The following is a 17,125-nucleotide window of genomic DNA, read 5'->3' as shown; positions in this document are numbered from 1 at the left end:
AGCAAATCACAAATGTATACTAAGAGAATAAGATAAAGAGGTCTTAAAAAAAAAAAGAGGTCCAAGAACCAGTGGCTAATCACCTTGAGGGGGAAGCCAATATGTAAAGGTTTGCCCATTTTATGTACCTACAGCCGTGCATGTCACAGGGGTCTCTTGATTAGACTGCTGACTTTGGCTAGACTGCTGACTTTGGCATAGTTGAACCTTCAGTTTACTTTCAAGGAGACTCATGAAAGTAATTTCAGTCCAGGGGAGCAGCAGTTGGGAATAAACTGAGATACTTAGAAAATGAGGAAGGAGACCAGTTTGGTAGGAGCAGAGCCTTCTTGCACAGGATTACTAGTAGAACATCTGGTTGGAATGGTTAACAGAGGTCAGGTTGTGTTAGAGAAACCCTGAAACCAAGCACAGTATGTGACTAAAGATAAAATCCTCTTGTCATTGTAGCCAAATTCTAGTTTTGGAGCATGCTCCACATGTGAAATACACAATAGATTTGAAAATGAATTTAATCACAGTCTGGATTAAAAGAAGCCAAATTTCCCCAAGACTCTGACATGCGTTAATCTTGAAATCTTCCTAGACTAACTCTCCCTGGCCCTAGTCAGCCTCTGCATTTCAGCAACCCTTATTCTTCCTTCCTACTTCTGTGTTTACTTAGCATTGTGCCACAGATGGATTTATATGCCTCCTTCGCTTATGTCCCACTCATGTTCTGTGGTCAACCTCATGAGATTATTACTATTTGTTTTAACTTCATGAGATTATATGTCAGGAATAGGGGTACAACTCCAGCTAAGAGGTCAGTGAGAGGTAACATGGAGGACAAAGGAGCTAAGTGATTGAAGTGTACTCCAGCCTGCCCCTGCTTGCTGACAAATGACCTCCCATGGTGGCAAATGGTGAAAGAGTGAAAGCTGTTGCCTGGCAAGGAGAAGATTGGTAGCCTTGGAGGGGGCAGGTAGAGGGTATAGAATTTCAAATGTGTTCATGTACTCTGGGCAGGGCAAATTGTGTGGGGCCCCTGGGAGCCAGGGCTCATCTTTTTTGAGTTATAACCTGAGATTTCCCAGTCTCAGAAACATAGTTAGCTAGGGGAAATAAGAAAAAAGGATTTTCCTTAGGGAAATTGCCACTTTATCTATCTGTCTCTCTGTCTAATCTATCTGTGAGCATGACCGGGGGAAAGGGTGGAAGGAGAAAGAAAAGCAGACTCCTTGCTGAGTGCATGGAGCCCCACAAGGGGCTTAATCTCAGGACCCCGAGAATCATGACCTGAGCCAAAGGCAGATGTTTAACTGAGCCACGCAGGCACCCCCGGGAAAATTACCACTTAAGAAAAAAAAATCTTATGTGGGTTCCATTATTTGTCTGTTCCAAAGCATTTAACCTTTTATTTATTTTTTATTTTTATTTTTTTGCTTTTTGCCTTTTGCCTTTTCTGCTACCAGAATGGTTGAAAACTTTGAAATATGCCACTTTTGTGTTTGAGTTGTTTTTCTACAAAAGATCCACTGTAGTCTCGGCATAGAAATAGCAAAAACTGAAGGGAGAAAATTTGCTAGGTTGTTTTTTGAATATTGATAAAAGGAGTTTCCTTATGGTTGTGCTGCTCTTGAATGTTGGGCTTTAATCTTCTTATTTGAAGTTTCATTTGAACAAATAGGTTTCTTTCCCAGCCCATTGTACCAACAGCCATATCTACCTGAAAACTACTGAAAAAACGAAAACGAGTCCTGTTTTTCCCTTGGAGTAGGATATCTGGATTTTGTGTTTCCTTCTCAGTAGTGTTCTTTAAGACTGGAAGTTATCCAAGAAATAGTGGTGCTGGTTACATGCAGTTGTTTACGTATTTATTAGTAAACCCTTTATGCAAGCTTCATTACAAATTGTTGTATCAAATACTATACAAATGATATCAGTTAATCCTTGAGGTGTTGTTTTTTGAGATGCAGTTTATTTTCATTTCCCAGAAGCACAGGGATAATCTTAATATTGTATAAATGTCCTTTGACGGCTTTAGCAGAGTCATTTTTGTGTGGGACTTTCTATATGTCAGTGATATTTCTCTCTGCTCTTCCTGCAGAGAAATCAATGCTGCAAAAAAATACCCTGCCCAAGTTTATGATTATTAAATGAGGTGGACTTGAAAGGAGAACTGTGCATGGCTGGCTGATTTCAATTGTGTTTGCCCTGGACCTACCCTCTCTTCCATAGTGCATACTAGCTAGATGATGGGCCCTCCTGAAAACCTTTTACAACTTGTCCTTGTACATTATGGCAGGTTATATTCATGGAAGTCAAAGTAATATAAATCTAATCTGATTTTCTTCGCAGAAACAATATTACATTGAGGATTATATTCCTGGCCTGATGCCTGACTTTTTTTTGTTGTTTTTTTAGCAGAAATGACCATAACCACCATTTTTAATCAACTGTTTAATCAACTGGAAATGATGAATCTGAATACTGCTCTGCATAAAATTGTCTGAAGTGTATATAAATCAGTTAACAAAGTATCACCATAACCAGTCGCATTAAATTATGTTTAATGATCTCGTGTCAGTAGACTATACAAAGTTCTCGTTGTCACAATCATTGCCTTGTTTTTATTGAAACTAATCAAAGGGTTTACCAAAAAACACACTTTCTGCAAAATCAAGGAATTCACAAAGGATTTCTTTGGCAGAATGTTGGAGGAGACTTTTGGGGAGACTTGGAATTATGGATTTTTGAAAAGCTGAATTGAGATTTTCTTTTTGCTTTGTTCATTGTAAATTCTCTGTGGCAGACATAGATTTTGGAGAAAAGGTGTAAGTGACAGCTGAGAGATCTGAAAGGTGATTACAAGTTAAGAAGGTAAAGGGGAGATGGAAGAATGTTGGATGTGGAGTAGGAACCCTGGAGCCGGGAGGGGCCTGGGGCTCATCTGGAATGGAAGGAAAGCCAGTGGGCTGTAACAGAGAAAATAAGCGGAGAAGCTTGGGGCAGGATAAGGTTGGAGAAGCAGAGGAAGAGACCTGGCTCTGCAAGACCTTGCAGGTCAGAGTAAGGATTTTAGTTTTTGATTTTAAAATTAGTGGGAAACTATTAAAGCAGGACTTAGAGAAGCGATCTGATCAGGCTTGTTGTGTGTGGTGGTCATGTGGTGCTGGCAGGGGCAGCTGTCAGAACACTACGCAGCCATCATTCCTGATACTTAGCTAATTTGTCTGAGCATTTGATTAATATCTGGTCTCCCTCACTACACTGCAAGCTCCCCAAAGGCAGAAATGGTGTCAGTTTTTTATTTACCACTTTATCTACAGTATCTTGCATAATAGAGACTTAATAGATGCCCGTTGAATGAAGGCATCAACTGTATTAACAGTTTTGCCTTGGGACCTGCTGTGAAGCACAGGTGTTACTTTTGATTGTGGTGAAATTCACATAACATACAATTAATAATTTTAAAAACGATTCAGTGGCATTTAGTACATTCACATGTGAAACCACCAAATCTATCGTGTTCTGTAGCATTTTCATCATTATGACAACCATCAACTTGCTTTCTGTTTTTATGGATTTACCTATTCTGAATATTTTATATAAGTGGAATCATACAGTATGTGGCCTTTTGTGTCTGGCTTCTCTCAATTAGCGTAATGTTGTGTAGCATATATCAGTAATTCATTCCTTTTTATGCCTGAGTAATATTCCATTGTATGGCTATACCATACTTTGTTTATTCATTCATATGACGATGGGTATTTGAGTGGTTTTCACCTTTTGACTATATTGTAAATAGTGCTGTTATGAACATCAATGCACAAGTTTTTATTTGAACACCTGTTTTCAGTTCTTTTGGGGCATATATATAAGAGTAAAATTGCTGGCTCCTGATAATTCCTTGCTTAGCTTTTTCAGGAGCTGCCAAATTGTTTTCCACAGAGGCTGAACTATTTTATATTTCCATCAGCAATGTATATGCGAGTTGCAGTATCTTCACATCCTCACCAGTACTTTTTATTTTCTGTGTCTTTCTAAAATTTTAGCCATTCCAAAAGAATGTTACCTGTAAAATACATGAATGAGGGGCACCTGGGTGGCTCAGTCGTTAAGCATCTGCCTTTGGCTTGGGTCCTGAACTCTGGGTCTTGGGATCACCCCCCACCCCCGTACTCAGCGGGGAGTCTACTCTCTCCCTCTGCACCCCCCTCCTCATGCTTTCTCTCAAATAAATAAATAAAATCTTAATTAAATGCATGAATGAACCTCCCCTTATTCACATTGAATATTTCATTCTTTGATACCTCATCACATTGTTGCTCAATATTATGAAAAGTTACAGTGAAGCTCAAAGGTGCATGCACACTGGACTGAAATGGGTTCTAAATCCGTAAAATCAGGACACCTGGGTGGCTCAGCGGTTGAGCGTCTGCCTTAGGCTCAGGGTGTGATCCCAGAGTTCAGGATCGAGTCCTGCATCAGGCTCCCTGCATGGAGCCTGCTTCTCCCTCTGCCTGTCTCTGCCTCTTTGTCTCTCATGCATAAATAAATAAAATCTTAAAAGATTAAAAAAGAAATCCATAAAATCAAAATCAATGTCCAACATCATTCTGGTACATTGCCTTCTAAGAAAAGCTTGCAAGTTTTAGGAGAACCCCACCTTTTCTTCTTACCATTTTTAGTATCGAATATGAGGTCTGAAAGACTAATCTTGACATCTAAAGAAATCTTTTTCTTCTGTAACTATGTGTTGCTTAAAACCTCTTCTATTGAAGATGTCTTTTGAGAATTGCATGGAGAATGATGAGGAAGCCCCATGCAATCTTACAGCAGAATGTTCTCATCACAGGTAATTTTCTTTTGGTTTGACACATTTATATTTCTACCCATTTCCTTGCTGTTTCCTTTTATTTCTCTCTCACTGTCTTTTTTTAAAGCTAACTATGCCCAGCATCCAGAGAAGAAATGTACCTGCTTGCCTTTGGTCTAGGGCAGATGACTGGGAACCAAACAGGTACAGAAGCAGGACATCTTAGAATACTCGAGTACACTGTAAGATTTTTCCTGCCCATCCACAGTCATCAGTCCACCATAATTAATTGGTTCTCAGTAATAATGCTAAAATATGCAGATGCACTTTAATTTCTAACCTTCAAGAATCATCTTTATTCTATTGGGTTCTGCCATTTAACTAATGCTGTGATTGTTTTCTCTTTGTGTTTAGGTTTTACATCATATCTGAGTTTCCAAAGTAGAATAAGAATAGACTTAGAAATGTATTAACACAGGGACACCTGGGTGGCTCAGTGGTTGAGCATCTGCCTTTGGTCCAGGGCGTGATCCTGGAGTCCCGGGATCAAGTCCCACATTGGGCTTCCTGCGTGTTGCCTGCTTCTCTCTCTGTCTATGTCTCTGCCTCTCTCTGTGTCTCTCATGAATAAATAAATAAAATCTTTTAATAAAATATATTAACACATTTGCATACACATATGGCGTTTATAACAATGTGAAGTAGAGTGAAATGCATTGCAATCAGGAGAATTGAGTCTTTGTGCACATTTAATTATCAAGTACTCGTCACGACTAATCTGCTGTGTTCCACTGAGCAACAATCACTTAATGCTACAACCACTGTGCTGTTTCATGATTTAGCTGAAAGCATTTTTCCTGTTCAAAGCTTGCCAGGTATTTTTAATGTTGGCTGTAAAATTCTTATAATTGTTCCAAATACCCCCTATGTGTGCTTTGGAAATTGCTCATTGCTATTTTCAATCATGTACTTGAACAGAACCTCAAACTACTGTTTGTCCTATTTGGTTAAAAACAACAAAAAAAAATGTTTGGTCTGGGGGTGGTATGACCTTTGGTGTAAGAAGTGCTTGTTTTTTAGAAGTCATACATTCTGATTGTGTCTGCTCTCATAAAAATTCTTTTGAGTGGTTTTATATCTCTGCATGTGTTTCATTTTATAGTGAAAAAAAAAACCTTTGTACAAGTAAAATTTGTAATTCTAAGTGGTTCATTAATTTTTAAAATTGTTCTTATGGTGGTTAATCCTAACCTGTTTTAACTTGAGGTTGTTTGTACCCTGACTGCCAGGACAAAAAGTTCATTCTATTTTATCAGAATAAACGGTTTCCCTTGGGTAACAGGCACATTTGAGAACGCATTTATTTTTTTTTCGCATGTAAAGATTACTGTTAAGTAATTTGACACTGTGGGGGTTTAAATGGGCATCCATAAAGCCCCAAAAAGCTAATGTACCTTTTAGTGGACCAAAATTAGCCCCCTTGGGGCACATGAGCCTTCCCTTGGTCTTTGTGACTTTTTGTGTTTCTTTTATTTTTTCCTCCTTTTCTACTTTGAAGCCTATGAATAAATTTAATCCTGAGTACATTATCTTCTCATATGTATCAGTTTGAAAATTACTCTTTCTCTTCAAACAGGTAATCTCTTTCCCACTGTTTTTTTTTTTTTTTTTAAAGATTTTATTTCTTTATTCATGAGAGGCACAGAGAGAGAGGCAGAGAAGTAGGCTCCTCTCAGGGAGCCCAATGTGGGACTCTATCCCGGGACCAGGATCACACCCTGAGCCAAAGGCAGACGCTCAACTGCTGAGCCACCCAGGAGTCCCTCTTTCCTATCCTTTAACAGTTTTTTTTGTTTGTTTGTTTTGGTCCAGGCTGAAACAGGTGGCAAATGATACAACATCCAAAACCACCTTTCATGTTTTATTGCTGGAAATCTGCCCCCAATTCCCCTGTATCCTTTTAGGTTACTTAGTCCAGCTCTCCTTGAGTTACCCAGGAAGACATCAATTCTCAGAGTTCCCCAAGACGCACACAGACTAATCAGTAGAAGGCAATTAGAACCAAGATCTCCTGGTTTCTTGCCTCTCATAATTAAGCCTTAGAAGCAGAAGCACCCACTTGGGATCATGGCCAAACACTTAATTTTCTTTATCTATTTCTGGCATACGTGGAGAGAATTGTCACAAATTTAACAATTATCTCACCTCATACTCTTGAGTGCCTTCCCGATATTACTGATGGTGAAGAAGTAAGAACTATATTAGAATAGCTTTGCCCAGGGGCACCTGGATAGTGCGATTGGTTAAGCATCAGACTCTTAGTTTCAGCTCAAGTCATGATCTCAGGGTCCTGGGATCAAGCCCTATGTCGGGCTCCATGGTCTGCTCGGGCTCTACTTGAGATTCTCTCCTTCTGCTCCTCCTCGTGTGAGCTCACTCTTACTCTGTCATAAATAAATAAATCTTTAAAAAATTGGCAATAGCATTGCACAAGAGGGAGGATTACAGGAGCAGCCTTTCCCCTTCTCTGAGGAACCTCATTATTTTTCCCTGTAATGCAGTTTGGAGAAACTTGGTGTGATATATTCTGATCTTCTTCCCATTCTGTCTTACAGTGTCGCATTCCTAGTTGCTACTACCTGAAGGCGTATTACAGTTTCACAAATCAGGGCGCCTGGGTTGTGCAGTCAGTTAAGTGTCCAATTCTTGATTTTTGCCCAGGTCGTGATCTCAAGGTTGTGAGATGGAGTCCTCTGTCAGGCTCCATGCCCAACTTTAAGATTCATTCATTCTTTCTCTCTCTCTCTCCCCCCCCCACCCCTCCTCCTCCTAAAATTATTTTTTTCACAAATCAATTTTTATTATACAGAAATAATAATACCCATAAATAATGAAGCCATAAATATTTGATGTGGTCTTCAATATACTGAGAGTTTCTACATTATGCTTCAAACATACTGCTAATTTCTTTTTTTTTAATTTTTTTTAAATTTTTATTTATTTATGATAGTCACACACAGAGAGAGAGGCAGAGACACAGGCAGAGGGAGAAGCAGGCTCCATGCACAGGGAGCCCGACGTGGGATTCGATCCCGGGTCTCCAGGATCGCGCCCCGGGCCAAAGGCAGGCACCAAACCGCTGCGCCACCCAGGGATCCCCCCATACTGCTAATTTCTGATGAATCTTTTAAGCATGTCTTAGGAGTAATTACAGGTCACCTGTTAAATTTATAGGAGCACCCAATTTTTATAATGCACAGCAGCTTCGAATCCAAAGCTTCTGGGGGGAGAGAAGGGAGATACAGAGACAGCATCAGTAGTTGTAGTACAGTCCCCAAGTGACCATGTGCTCTGCCACAAAGGAGAAATGGTTTGCTAATTTTATATCCATGATGTCAGATCAGCAGTTCCAAAGGACTGGTGGCTTCTGTTATACACAACAGACTCCAGGGGACTCCTTGAATGGCCCTCACTTGTGGTCAGACAGGCCACCTGTCAACTTCCCTTGCCAACTGTAGTCCTTTTCATGCATACCAAGGAACAGTGTTTTCAGCCAAGCACTCTCTGTCAATGGCCCATAATTCACCCTGCCCCTTTGTGTAGGGGTGACCTCAGAATGGCCTATGCCTCTTCTGTGGGGCGAGAAGCTTTCTTGCTCTAAATAATACATTTATACCTGAATTATGTTGAGGCCATTACCTAGTTCTGGGCTGCTGACCCAGTTCCTGGAATTTTAATATTCGCATAGTTGGTTAGTATCTGCAAGCTTCATCCTCTTTTCAAGTAAATAGCCTTCACAGTCCTTTAAAGTGATCTCTGGGTGTTTTGTTAATCCTACAGTAAGCAGTCTTTTAAGTTCTGTGACCTTCTTTTACTGTTAAGAAAGTGGAGGCTCACCTAAGCCATAGATACATTATAAGGTGTATAATATGAGCATAGGTATCAACAGTACTTCCAAGGGTCATGTCTTTATTGCTTCTCCTGTTCCCTCCAAACCTTGCCCTAAAAGCCTTCACTGAAAGGGAAGGTGCTGTTTTCAAGAACAGACTTCTTTTAAGTCATTGTAATTTGAGCCAGAAGTTGCCACAAGAACATGGTTGAAGGGAAGGCTAGAAATAATTCACTGAAGAGGTGGCTACCTTTTGTGAGACTCAGCGCCCCTCCTCCTCATTTTCTTGGTTACTCAACTCAGCCTTCCTCCACGATGGAATCTTGTTTTTTTACCTACCTCTTTTGTTAGGGATTTTAAAACAACAGGTATAGCCTGGATGTGCTATTTAAACCAATTACATACATCCTGGACAGTTTTTTTCTAGCTAGTTTGCTTTCTGTATGATATTTAACAATACTGGGGGAGGGGATCCATTCCTTGGTTTCACTCACTGAACATACTCCAGCATACATTTGAACTGTTAGGCCTTTCTAGAAACTTATTATCACCTTTCTAATGATGTTATCGAAATGGGAGATAAAACCCCATTTGGGACTTCAGACACTTTTTTTGCAAAATATTTTTTTGCTCTAGCTGGAGTTGATCTCTTGATACATTGTAATGAAAATTTTTCTCTGATGACCTAGAAAGTGATATTTGGATGAGAATTTGCTCTTTTAGGTAGATATTGGTAAAGGCATCTTTCACCCTAATATCCAGTGGTTCTCTTCCTTGCCATTGTTAGGTATAACTGTTTGCTGCTAAGATAAAACTTCCTAAAAAAAAAAAAAAAGATAAAACTTCCTTACCTGTGAGATCTCTAAAAGGTGAAAAAAAAAATCCTCTATCCCTAAGGAACTTCCCCACAAAACCCATCTGCTTAGGCTATGTATTTTTTTTTCTACACATTTTTGAAGCTTCAATGTACAGTAGTAGTCGCTCTTATGGTGGGGTGACTCAGTGTATCATAGCGAATGCCTAGATTGTATATCTTTCTCTTTATTTACTTGACTAGAACCCAAAGTTCAATTGAACTTTCTGTCAAACGTGTGATTTTCTTAGTTACATTTCTTGTCATGGTGTATCCATTGCAGGCATGGGTTAGAAAAGAACTTTACAAGATAAGAAAAATACCATGTGGTGCAAGATACTAATATTTTAAAATGCTACTTTAAAATCAGAAGTCACAAAGGCAAATCAGGTGTTTGGAGAAGAGTAACAAAAAAGATGTCATATGGTGTCTTAACAGAGGCCAGGACACCAGAGTGCTGCTTCAAAATCTTAAGTAACAAACTAGTCTTCTAGTGCTTCTTTTGCTGCCTCCCTTGGAGATACAGAAACTTGCAAGCCACAGTTGGCTGACTTCCCAAATTCTGAGAAACTTTACAAGGATCACAGGGGTTGGTACAAGTTGCTTGATAATCTGCAGCATTTTCTCTGCGATTTAGCTGCCCTTGTGTTAGCAAATTTTCACCTGTCGGTATGCAGCTGGTCCCATCTTTCCCTCCAGCCTCTGAGGTTTGTGATCTATTCTTTTATTCTGATCTTCTCTACCAGGTTGGGCTTTGAGGTCTTGGGGCCTTATTGCTTCCTATTTGCATATGCATTTTTATCCATTTCCTGAGGGCTATGGTAAACGGATTATCAGTCGCGCTGTTGTTTTTATCGTCTACAAGTTATGTGCCTCTCTATATAGATTTTTTAAGTTTGTTAAGTGTTTGGAATGCAAAGTGGTGTGTAGCTATGGATAGTGAAAGTGAAAAGTAATTTCTCAAACCTTATAGACCTGTATGCTCAGTTCATCTCTAGTTAAGTTTGTGTGCATATTGTCAGGCTCTAGGGTAAGAGAAATACTGTCCACAAGGAAGTGGAGTCGCTGAGCCTCCTCCAAAACTTTAAGAATCTCAGGTTACTTTCTAAAAATGGAAGAATCTCTGAATCATTAAGAAAATTCTTGTTAGAGTCTTAAATCGCTAAATGCTTAACAGCATTTTTGATCTATAATTATCACCTGTCCTAAAGACAGCTGTATTTCATCTTTAGAGCCACATTTCCATAGCCCTGAGGTATTTGGAGTAAAGGCATGTTGGGGAGGGGGAACAGAATGAGAACACTTAGAATTGATTGTCCCTGGTGAAATTAAACTGCTCAGTGGATCACATTTAGATAATCAAAGTCTAACTCTTGAGCTTCCAAGCAAGGAATTTTTCTTACCTAAGTTCTAAACATTGTATTGCTGATTTTGGTGTTTTTAAAAAGATTATTTATTTACTTGAGAGAGAGATCAAGAGAGAGCAAGCACTGAGGGGTGGGGGGCAGAAGGAGAAGGAGAACCAGGCTTCCTGCTGAGAAGGGAGCCCGACTTGGGGCTTGATCTCAGGACCCTGAGGTCATGACCGAGCCAAAGGCAGACACTTAACACACTGAGCCACCCAGGCACCTCTGATTTAGGTTTTTGGTTTTGTGGGGTTTAATATCCATTTCCTATAGCAGATTCTTTTCAATTAAATGTGCTGCCATCAGGTAGTGCCTAATTAGAGACAATCTTTGTGTCTAGGGATGTACTTTGAATATTCAATTGTCTTTTGATCAGGTGTTTGAGAGTTTCGGTTAATATGACCATAATTAAGCTTTAAAGGCAAGATGACACAAAAATGTCTTGTCCTGGTCTTGCTTCACTACGCCTGGCAAAGGAGAGAGACAGCTTAATCACTTAAGAAGATGCCGTAAAAGCAAAATCTGAAAAGTGCGATTTTAGGGCTCCTTTTAGAGTTATGACTATCAATTAAACATCAAGATTATTCTTGGCTTGTTATAATGGAGTGGGCTTGGAAACCTCAGCAATGTGACCACTGAATACATTGTAGCAATTTTAACCAAGAGGCTTAATACACTGGAAATGTTCCTTGGCGCTGTGGTGCCCTCCTCCCTGCCTCTCACCCCTCCAACCCTAGAACACAAATACTGACTTTTAGGAGCATTTTAATAGATGCTTGAAATTTTGATGAAATGCTAGTTCATTCAGTTTTCAGTTCATTTGGCCTTTTAAAGACTGATGATGCTGTTCAAAAACTCTAGTGCTTCAGAAAAGAAAATAGCTTTGAGGCTGGGGTGCAGAGAACAGTTTTAAATCATTGCCCGGGGTGGGGGGGCACCTGGGTGGCTCAGTTGTTGAGTATCTGCCTTCTGCTCTGGTCGTGATCTCAGAGTCTTGGGATGGAGCCTTGCATTGGGCTCTCTGCTTGGCAGGGAGTCTGCTTCTCCCTCTATGCACTGTTTCTCGCTCTCAAGTGAATATATAAAATCTTTTTAAAAATAAATCATTACCAGGTTTTCAGAATTTTAATAATTAGTTTTTGTTCATTTCTGAGGAAATACTTAATATTTGCTTTAGTAACTCACAAAGAGCAGTCTGATGACCAGTAACAATAATGCTGTGGTGCTCCTGGGTGGCTCAGTGGGTTGAGCATCCGACTCTTGATCTTGGCTTGGGTGTCAGTCTCAGGGTTGTGGGTTCAGGCCCCATGTTGGACTCCACACTGAGCATGGAATCTACTTTCAAAAATGTTTAAATATAAAAATAAGTAAAAACTAAGTAATTGCCAGGGATGACATCAGTGGTGATTTGCTGATAATCTGAGTGGCTTTGCATTATTACATCAGGGCTTGTAATTCTTATTATCTATGATATAAATAGTTGATAGTAGGTTAACCACATGCAAAATAAGTGTTGAAGGAGAATCTCATTTTGTGAGTGGCTTAAAGTGATTGGAGAGGGCATTATTTGGGGGCTATTTGTATGCTTTGAAAAGCAAATTGTTTAAATTTTACTGACTTTTAAAATGTGGGATTATGGCTGGTATTCTAAAAGTTTGTAGGATCTTAGTTAACAGCAGTCACTTACTCAAAGCAAAAGATTGTATAGCAGTTTTCACAGGCATGGGCTGCAAAGTAGTATTGTCACCTGGGGAGCCTCCAGAAAAAATTACATATTAAATAAAAGACCCAGGCATTGGTGTTGTGTTTAAAACCAATGTGTAGCCAGAATTAGTAACAACTGATCTATAACTAAGTAATAAATTTTAAGTCTGCAAGCACCTGGAAAGGATGGGGACATGAGCTCTGTTTTAGATTCTATGCCAGCTTTTATCGTGATAGCCTTATATTGAGGTCTCTATTTTCTCTCAGTTCTTATTGAGTAACTGGTCTAGAGGTAATCAAATTATACTTTCAACAGCTTTTTATGTGTTATGACTAGCAAAGGCATGTGATTTTAAGATGGTAGTAGTTGAATAGCAGTGCCATTTTGCTGATTTTTATGGAGACATTATATTTTGGTATAAATTACTTAACCTTTTTTCCCCCTACAGTATTCAGTTTATACTATGGAAGTATATATATATATTTTTAAATTTTTATTTATTTATGATAGTCACACACAGAGAGAGAGGGGGGCAGAGACACAGGCAGAGGGAGAAGCAGGCTTCATGCACCGGGAGCCCGACGTGGGATTCGATCCCGGGTCTCCAGGATCACGCCCTGGGCCAAAGGCAGGCGCCAAACCACTGAGCCACCCAGGGATCCCAAAAGCCACACGGGAATAGAATTTTATTTATTTTATTTTATTTTATTTTTATTTATCCATTTTTTTAAGTAGGCTCCACACCCAATGTGGGGCTTGAACTCACGACCCTGAGGTTAAGAATCGTGTGCTCTACTGAGCCAGCCAAGTGCCCCTACTATGGAAGTATAAATCAAGAGTACAAAGGGGTGGCTTTTATCTTGAGGGGAAAAAATTGAATTGCTTTCTCTGTTAACTCATATATTATAAATATCCTTTTTAATATTTTTCCATACTTTTTATTCTAGTGTATGATGTGCTGTTAAAATAGAATCTGTGCCAGCATATGTCAGTTTTTTTAAAATGCCATTTCTGAGGACATTTGGATGGGAAGCAGTTCAACACAGGATGGACTCTTAATGAATTAAAATTCATTATGAGGTGGCAGGAATCATACACTCCCACTCCAGACTACATCATGTGCCATCCAAAAGAGAAATGTTTTTATGATTCCTATTTGGAGTTTCTCTGCCCTGACTAAGGTACCCACATTATTCACAATCACAGGAACCCAAAACCACTGTTTTAACACTCCACATTGGAAGCAAGTGGAAAAGTACAGTGAAATTTATGCATGAATTCAGCGCTGCCATTTCTATGCAAACTAAACAATGTTAAAAGTTAGAGCAAATTTCACCAGAAATTGCTGGTTCTTCAGATTTTAGGGTGAAGCAGGCATGGAAAAGTCCTCTATTTCACCACACTCCAGCCCCAGTCACAGGTAGCTGCAAATCCAAACTTGCCTGGGCTGAAGAGACTTTGTTCTTTTTTAAAAAAAATCCTCAGGAGTGGACATTATACAGCTTCTCTCAGACCCCTCTTTCATCATCTAACAGTGATCACTGCCAGGATCTCCTCCCCCACCCTCCCAAGCCTACACAGCAATTTCAATCCATTTTCTCCAACTTAAATAGGGATAGAAGTCACACAGGCCTTATTTGAAAGTGATCAGAGAAATAATGTATGGGGAAAGCTCTTAGTAAAACTGTAAAATGCATTCAGATGTAGGGAATTGATAAAAATATTATGTGCCTGGAAAATTGTGTTATGCTTGTTCTTTCCTTTTGTTGTCTGGAATGCTATTACCTGCCAGAGAAGAAAGTTGAAGACCATTCAGAATTGGGGAACTACTAGTTCATTTTTGTTTTTAAGTTAATCAGTGGCCACTGTTAATCGAGGGGAACAATCTATATTAGCAGTGCAGAAAACATCCTCTTTCACTGACCCTCTACTTCTTTTCCTTTTCTCCTTCCTCCTTTCCATTTGTAGAATGATCTGAGAACTGACATAAAAGGTAACTCTTCCTTATTTACTCTATAGCCTCTTCTTGGTTGTGTGAAAAACAAAACAATCATACAAATGTTGAGGGTTGTAAATTGCAGTATGTATATGTACATACATATGTACATACAGAATTGTCAAGTAATTTGACAATTTCTGTGATTCAAATCTATACATTATATGGTTCAGGTCTGTTGTAGAGACTACAGTGAACACCATAACTTGGAACAGGTGGGGGTAAGGGTGAAGCAGAAGCAGAACAAGCTATACTTTATTTAGCAAGGTGTACTCAATTTTCTGTTTACATTTTGCAAAATGGATATTATGGAAAGTTTAGTGCTCTTATCAGTAAGGTATGTCAGATTTTGTATTAACAGTTGCAAACAAAGAAGTCAATCCCTGAATCAAAATGTATATAGCTACCATTCTTTTTTTTTTAAGATTTTATTTATTCATTTATTAGAAAGAGGATGCATGAGCATGGGGGAGGGGCAGAGGGAGAGAGAGAAGTACACTCCCTGCTGAGCAGGGTGCCCAGTGCAGGGCTAGATTTCACAACCCATGAGATCATGACTTGAACGGAAGGCAGACAGATGGTTAACCGACTAAGCCACCTAGGTGCTCCTATAGCTGCCATTCTGATAAAAGTATTGTTTATTGGAACAATAACCAGGAACTGCTTGAAAATTTACCATGCAGTCTTAGCATGAGAAGGACCTTTTACAGTCAGTTCTAATGCCCTGTCTTTTGGCAAGTGGGTAATCAGCTAAGCTGTCTAGCACAAATACTTTTTCCACATTGCCATGGATAGAGATTCTGTTCATCCATGCCAGGGTAGAAATCTGGAAGTTACCCTTTTACCCCTTTATATCTATCTATACACTTATATAGATGTATATATTTTTTATGTATCTATACAGACACACATATCCTTTTATTTATTTATATGTATAAATACATATATAAAATCTCCTAAATATCTCCTACTTGAATTTATCCCAATTACTTTTTTCTTTTAAAGATTTTATTTATTTATTCATGATAGAGAGAGAGAGAGAGAGGCAGAGACACAGGCAGAGGGAGAAGCAGGCTCCATTCAGGGAGCCCGACGTGGGATACGATCCTGGAACTCCAGGATCACGCCCTGGGCTGAAGGCGGCACTAAACCGCCAAGCCACCCAGGGATCCCCCCAATTACTTTTTGATTGATTCCATACAGAGTTTGAAAGCAGTACCCCAGTAAATAATTATTTAATAAGCTTTAATGAAAATCATGAGTCAAGAGGTCTTATGTATACTTTTGGTTGATTTTTACTTTTTTAAACTAAAAAATCATTTCCCTTCTAATATCAATATAAGGTACAGGAATTCAGATTGAAATACATCCAAACAGACATTTGGAGAACTTTGCAGTCTCTAAGTAGTCTTGTTTAAAATTATTACTTCAGGGTCAGGATTATTATTACATCTTTGACTTTTAAATATATCATCAAATGGAAGGAAAATCTTTGAGCCTACATACTTCAAAACTTTCTGGGTTAGGGAATTCTGTTTTTAAAAAATAATAGAAATATGTGGATATTAGTTCCTATCTTTTTTTTTTTTTTTGAGTTAAATATATGGTTGTCTCAAACATGATAATACACTACCATCAAAGGAAACAATCCCAGAGGCACCTAGGTAGCTCAGTGGGTTATAAGAAAGTTTATTATCCCGAGGAGCTTGGGTGGCACAGTTGCAGTTGGCTAAGAGTCTGCCTTGGGCTCAGGTCATGATCCCAGGATCCTGGGATGGAGCCCCACCTCAGGTGCCCTGCTCAGTTGGGAGCCTGCTTCTCCCTCTCCCTCTGCTCCTCCCCCTGCTTGTGCTCTATCTCACTCTGTCAAATAAAATCTTTTTTTAAAAGTGTATTACCCTGATTTAAGAAAACAAAGTAGAGGCGTGGCAGCTCAGCTGGAGAGCAGTGGGTCTCAGAGAGGAGTGGTCGCTGCTGGCAAGGATGGTGCAGCTTCCCAGATCTAAAGCAGCACCCAGTCCCAAGAGCATTACCGCTTTACTCAGCTCACAGTTTCAGAATGGCTTCAGTTATTGCCTGCCTTTAGTGTACTTGCACTACTTAGTTACCTTGCAATTTGTCCATTCCTCTAGAAGAAAAAAACAGAATAGCTTGATTAATCTTTTTTTTTTTTTTTAAGATTTATTTGAGAGAGTGAGGGAGCACAGGATGGGAGGGGCAGAGGGAGAGGGAGAAACAGAAGTGGACTTGAGGCTGAGCGGGGAGCCTGTGGCAGGGCTCTATCTCTGGACCCTAACATCATGACCTGAGCCGAAACCGGAGTCTGGCGCTTAATGGCAGTGCCACCCAGTTGCCCCAAGCTTGATTAAACTTAAAATACAAAAGGAAAATCACAAAGTGGTTTTGGGATTAATAAACATTAAAGAAATAAACATTAAAGATTTTTGTCTTGTTACAGCTACTTATTGTAGGTGT

At 39.4% G+C, this 17,125-nt stretch overlaps 1 protein-coding gene across 11 annotated transcripts in view; it reads left to right on the top strand.

The window, feature by feature from the left end:
- ATP11C (ATPase phospholipid transporting 11C (ATP11C blood group)) overlaps positions 1-17,125 on the top strand; it is a 181,928-nt gene that overhangs the window by 68,580 nt on the left and 96,223 nt on the right. For 2 of the 11 annotated variants that reach the window (XM_072744526.1, XM_072744523.1), the window contains exon 1: positions 9,916-10,250. The exons of the other annotated variants lie outside the window; for them this stretch is intronic. In XM_072744526.1, the coding sequence (XP_072600627.1) occupies positions 10,215-10,250 (36 nt within the window). In that variant the 5' untranslated portion in view covers positions 9,916-10,214. Of the gene's footprint in view, positions 1-9,915; positions 10,251-17,125 lie in introns of those variants that run through there. 11 annotated transcript variants of the gene reach the window in all.

This window comes from Vulpes vulpes, chromosome X (genome assembly GCF_048418805.1).
Source record: "Vulpes vulpes isolate BD-2025 chromosome X, VulVul3, whole genome shotgun sequence".
Classification (NCBI taxonomy): domain Eukaryota; kingdom Metazoa; phylum Chordata; class Mammalia; order Carnivora; family Canidae; genus Vulpes; species Vulpes vulpes.
Note: the sequence above shows the minus strand (reverse complement) of the source record. Positions and strands in the feature narration are given on the sequence as shown.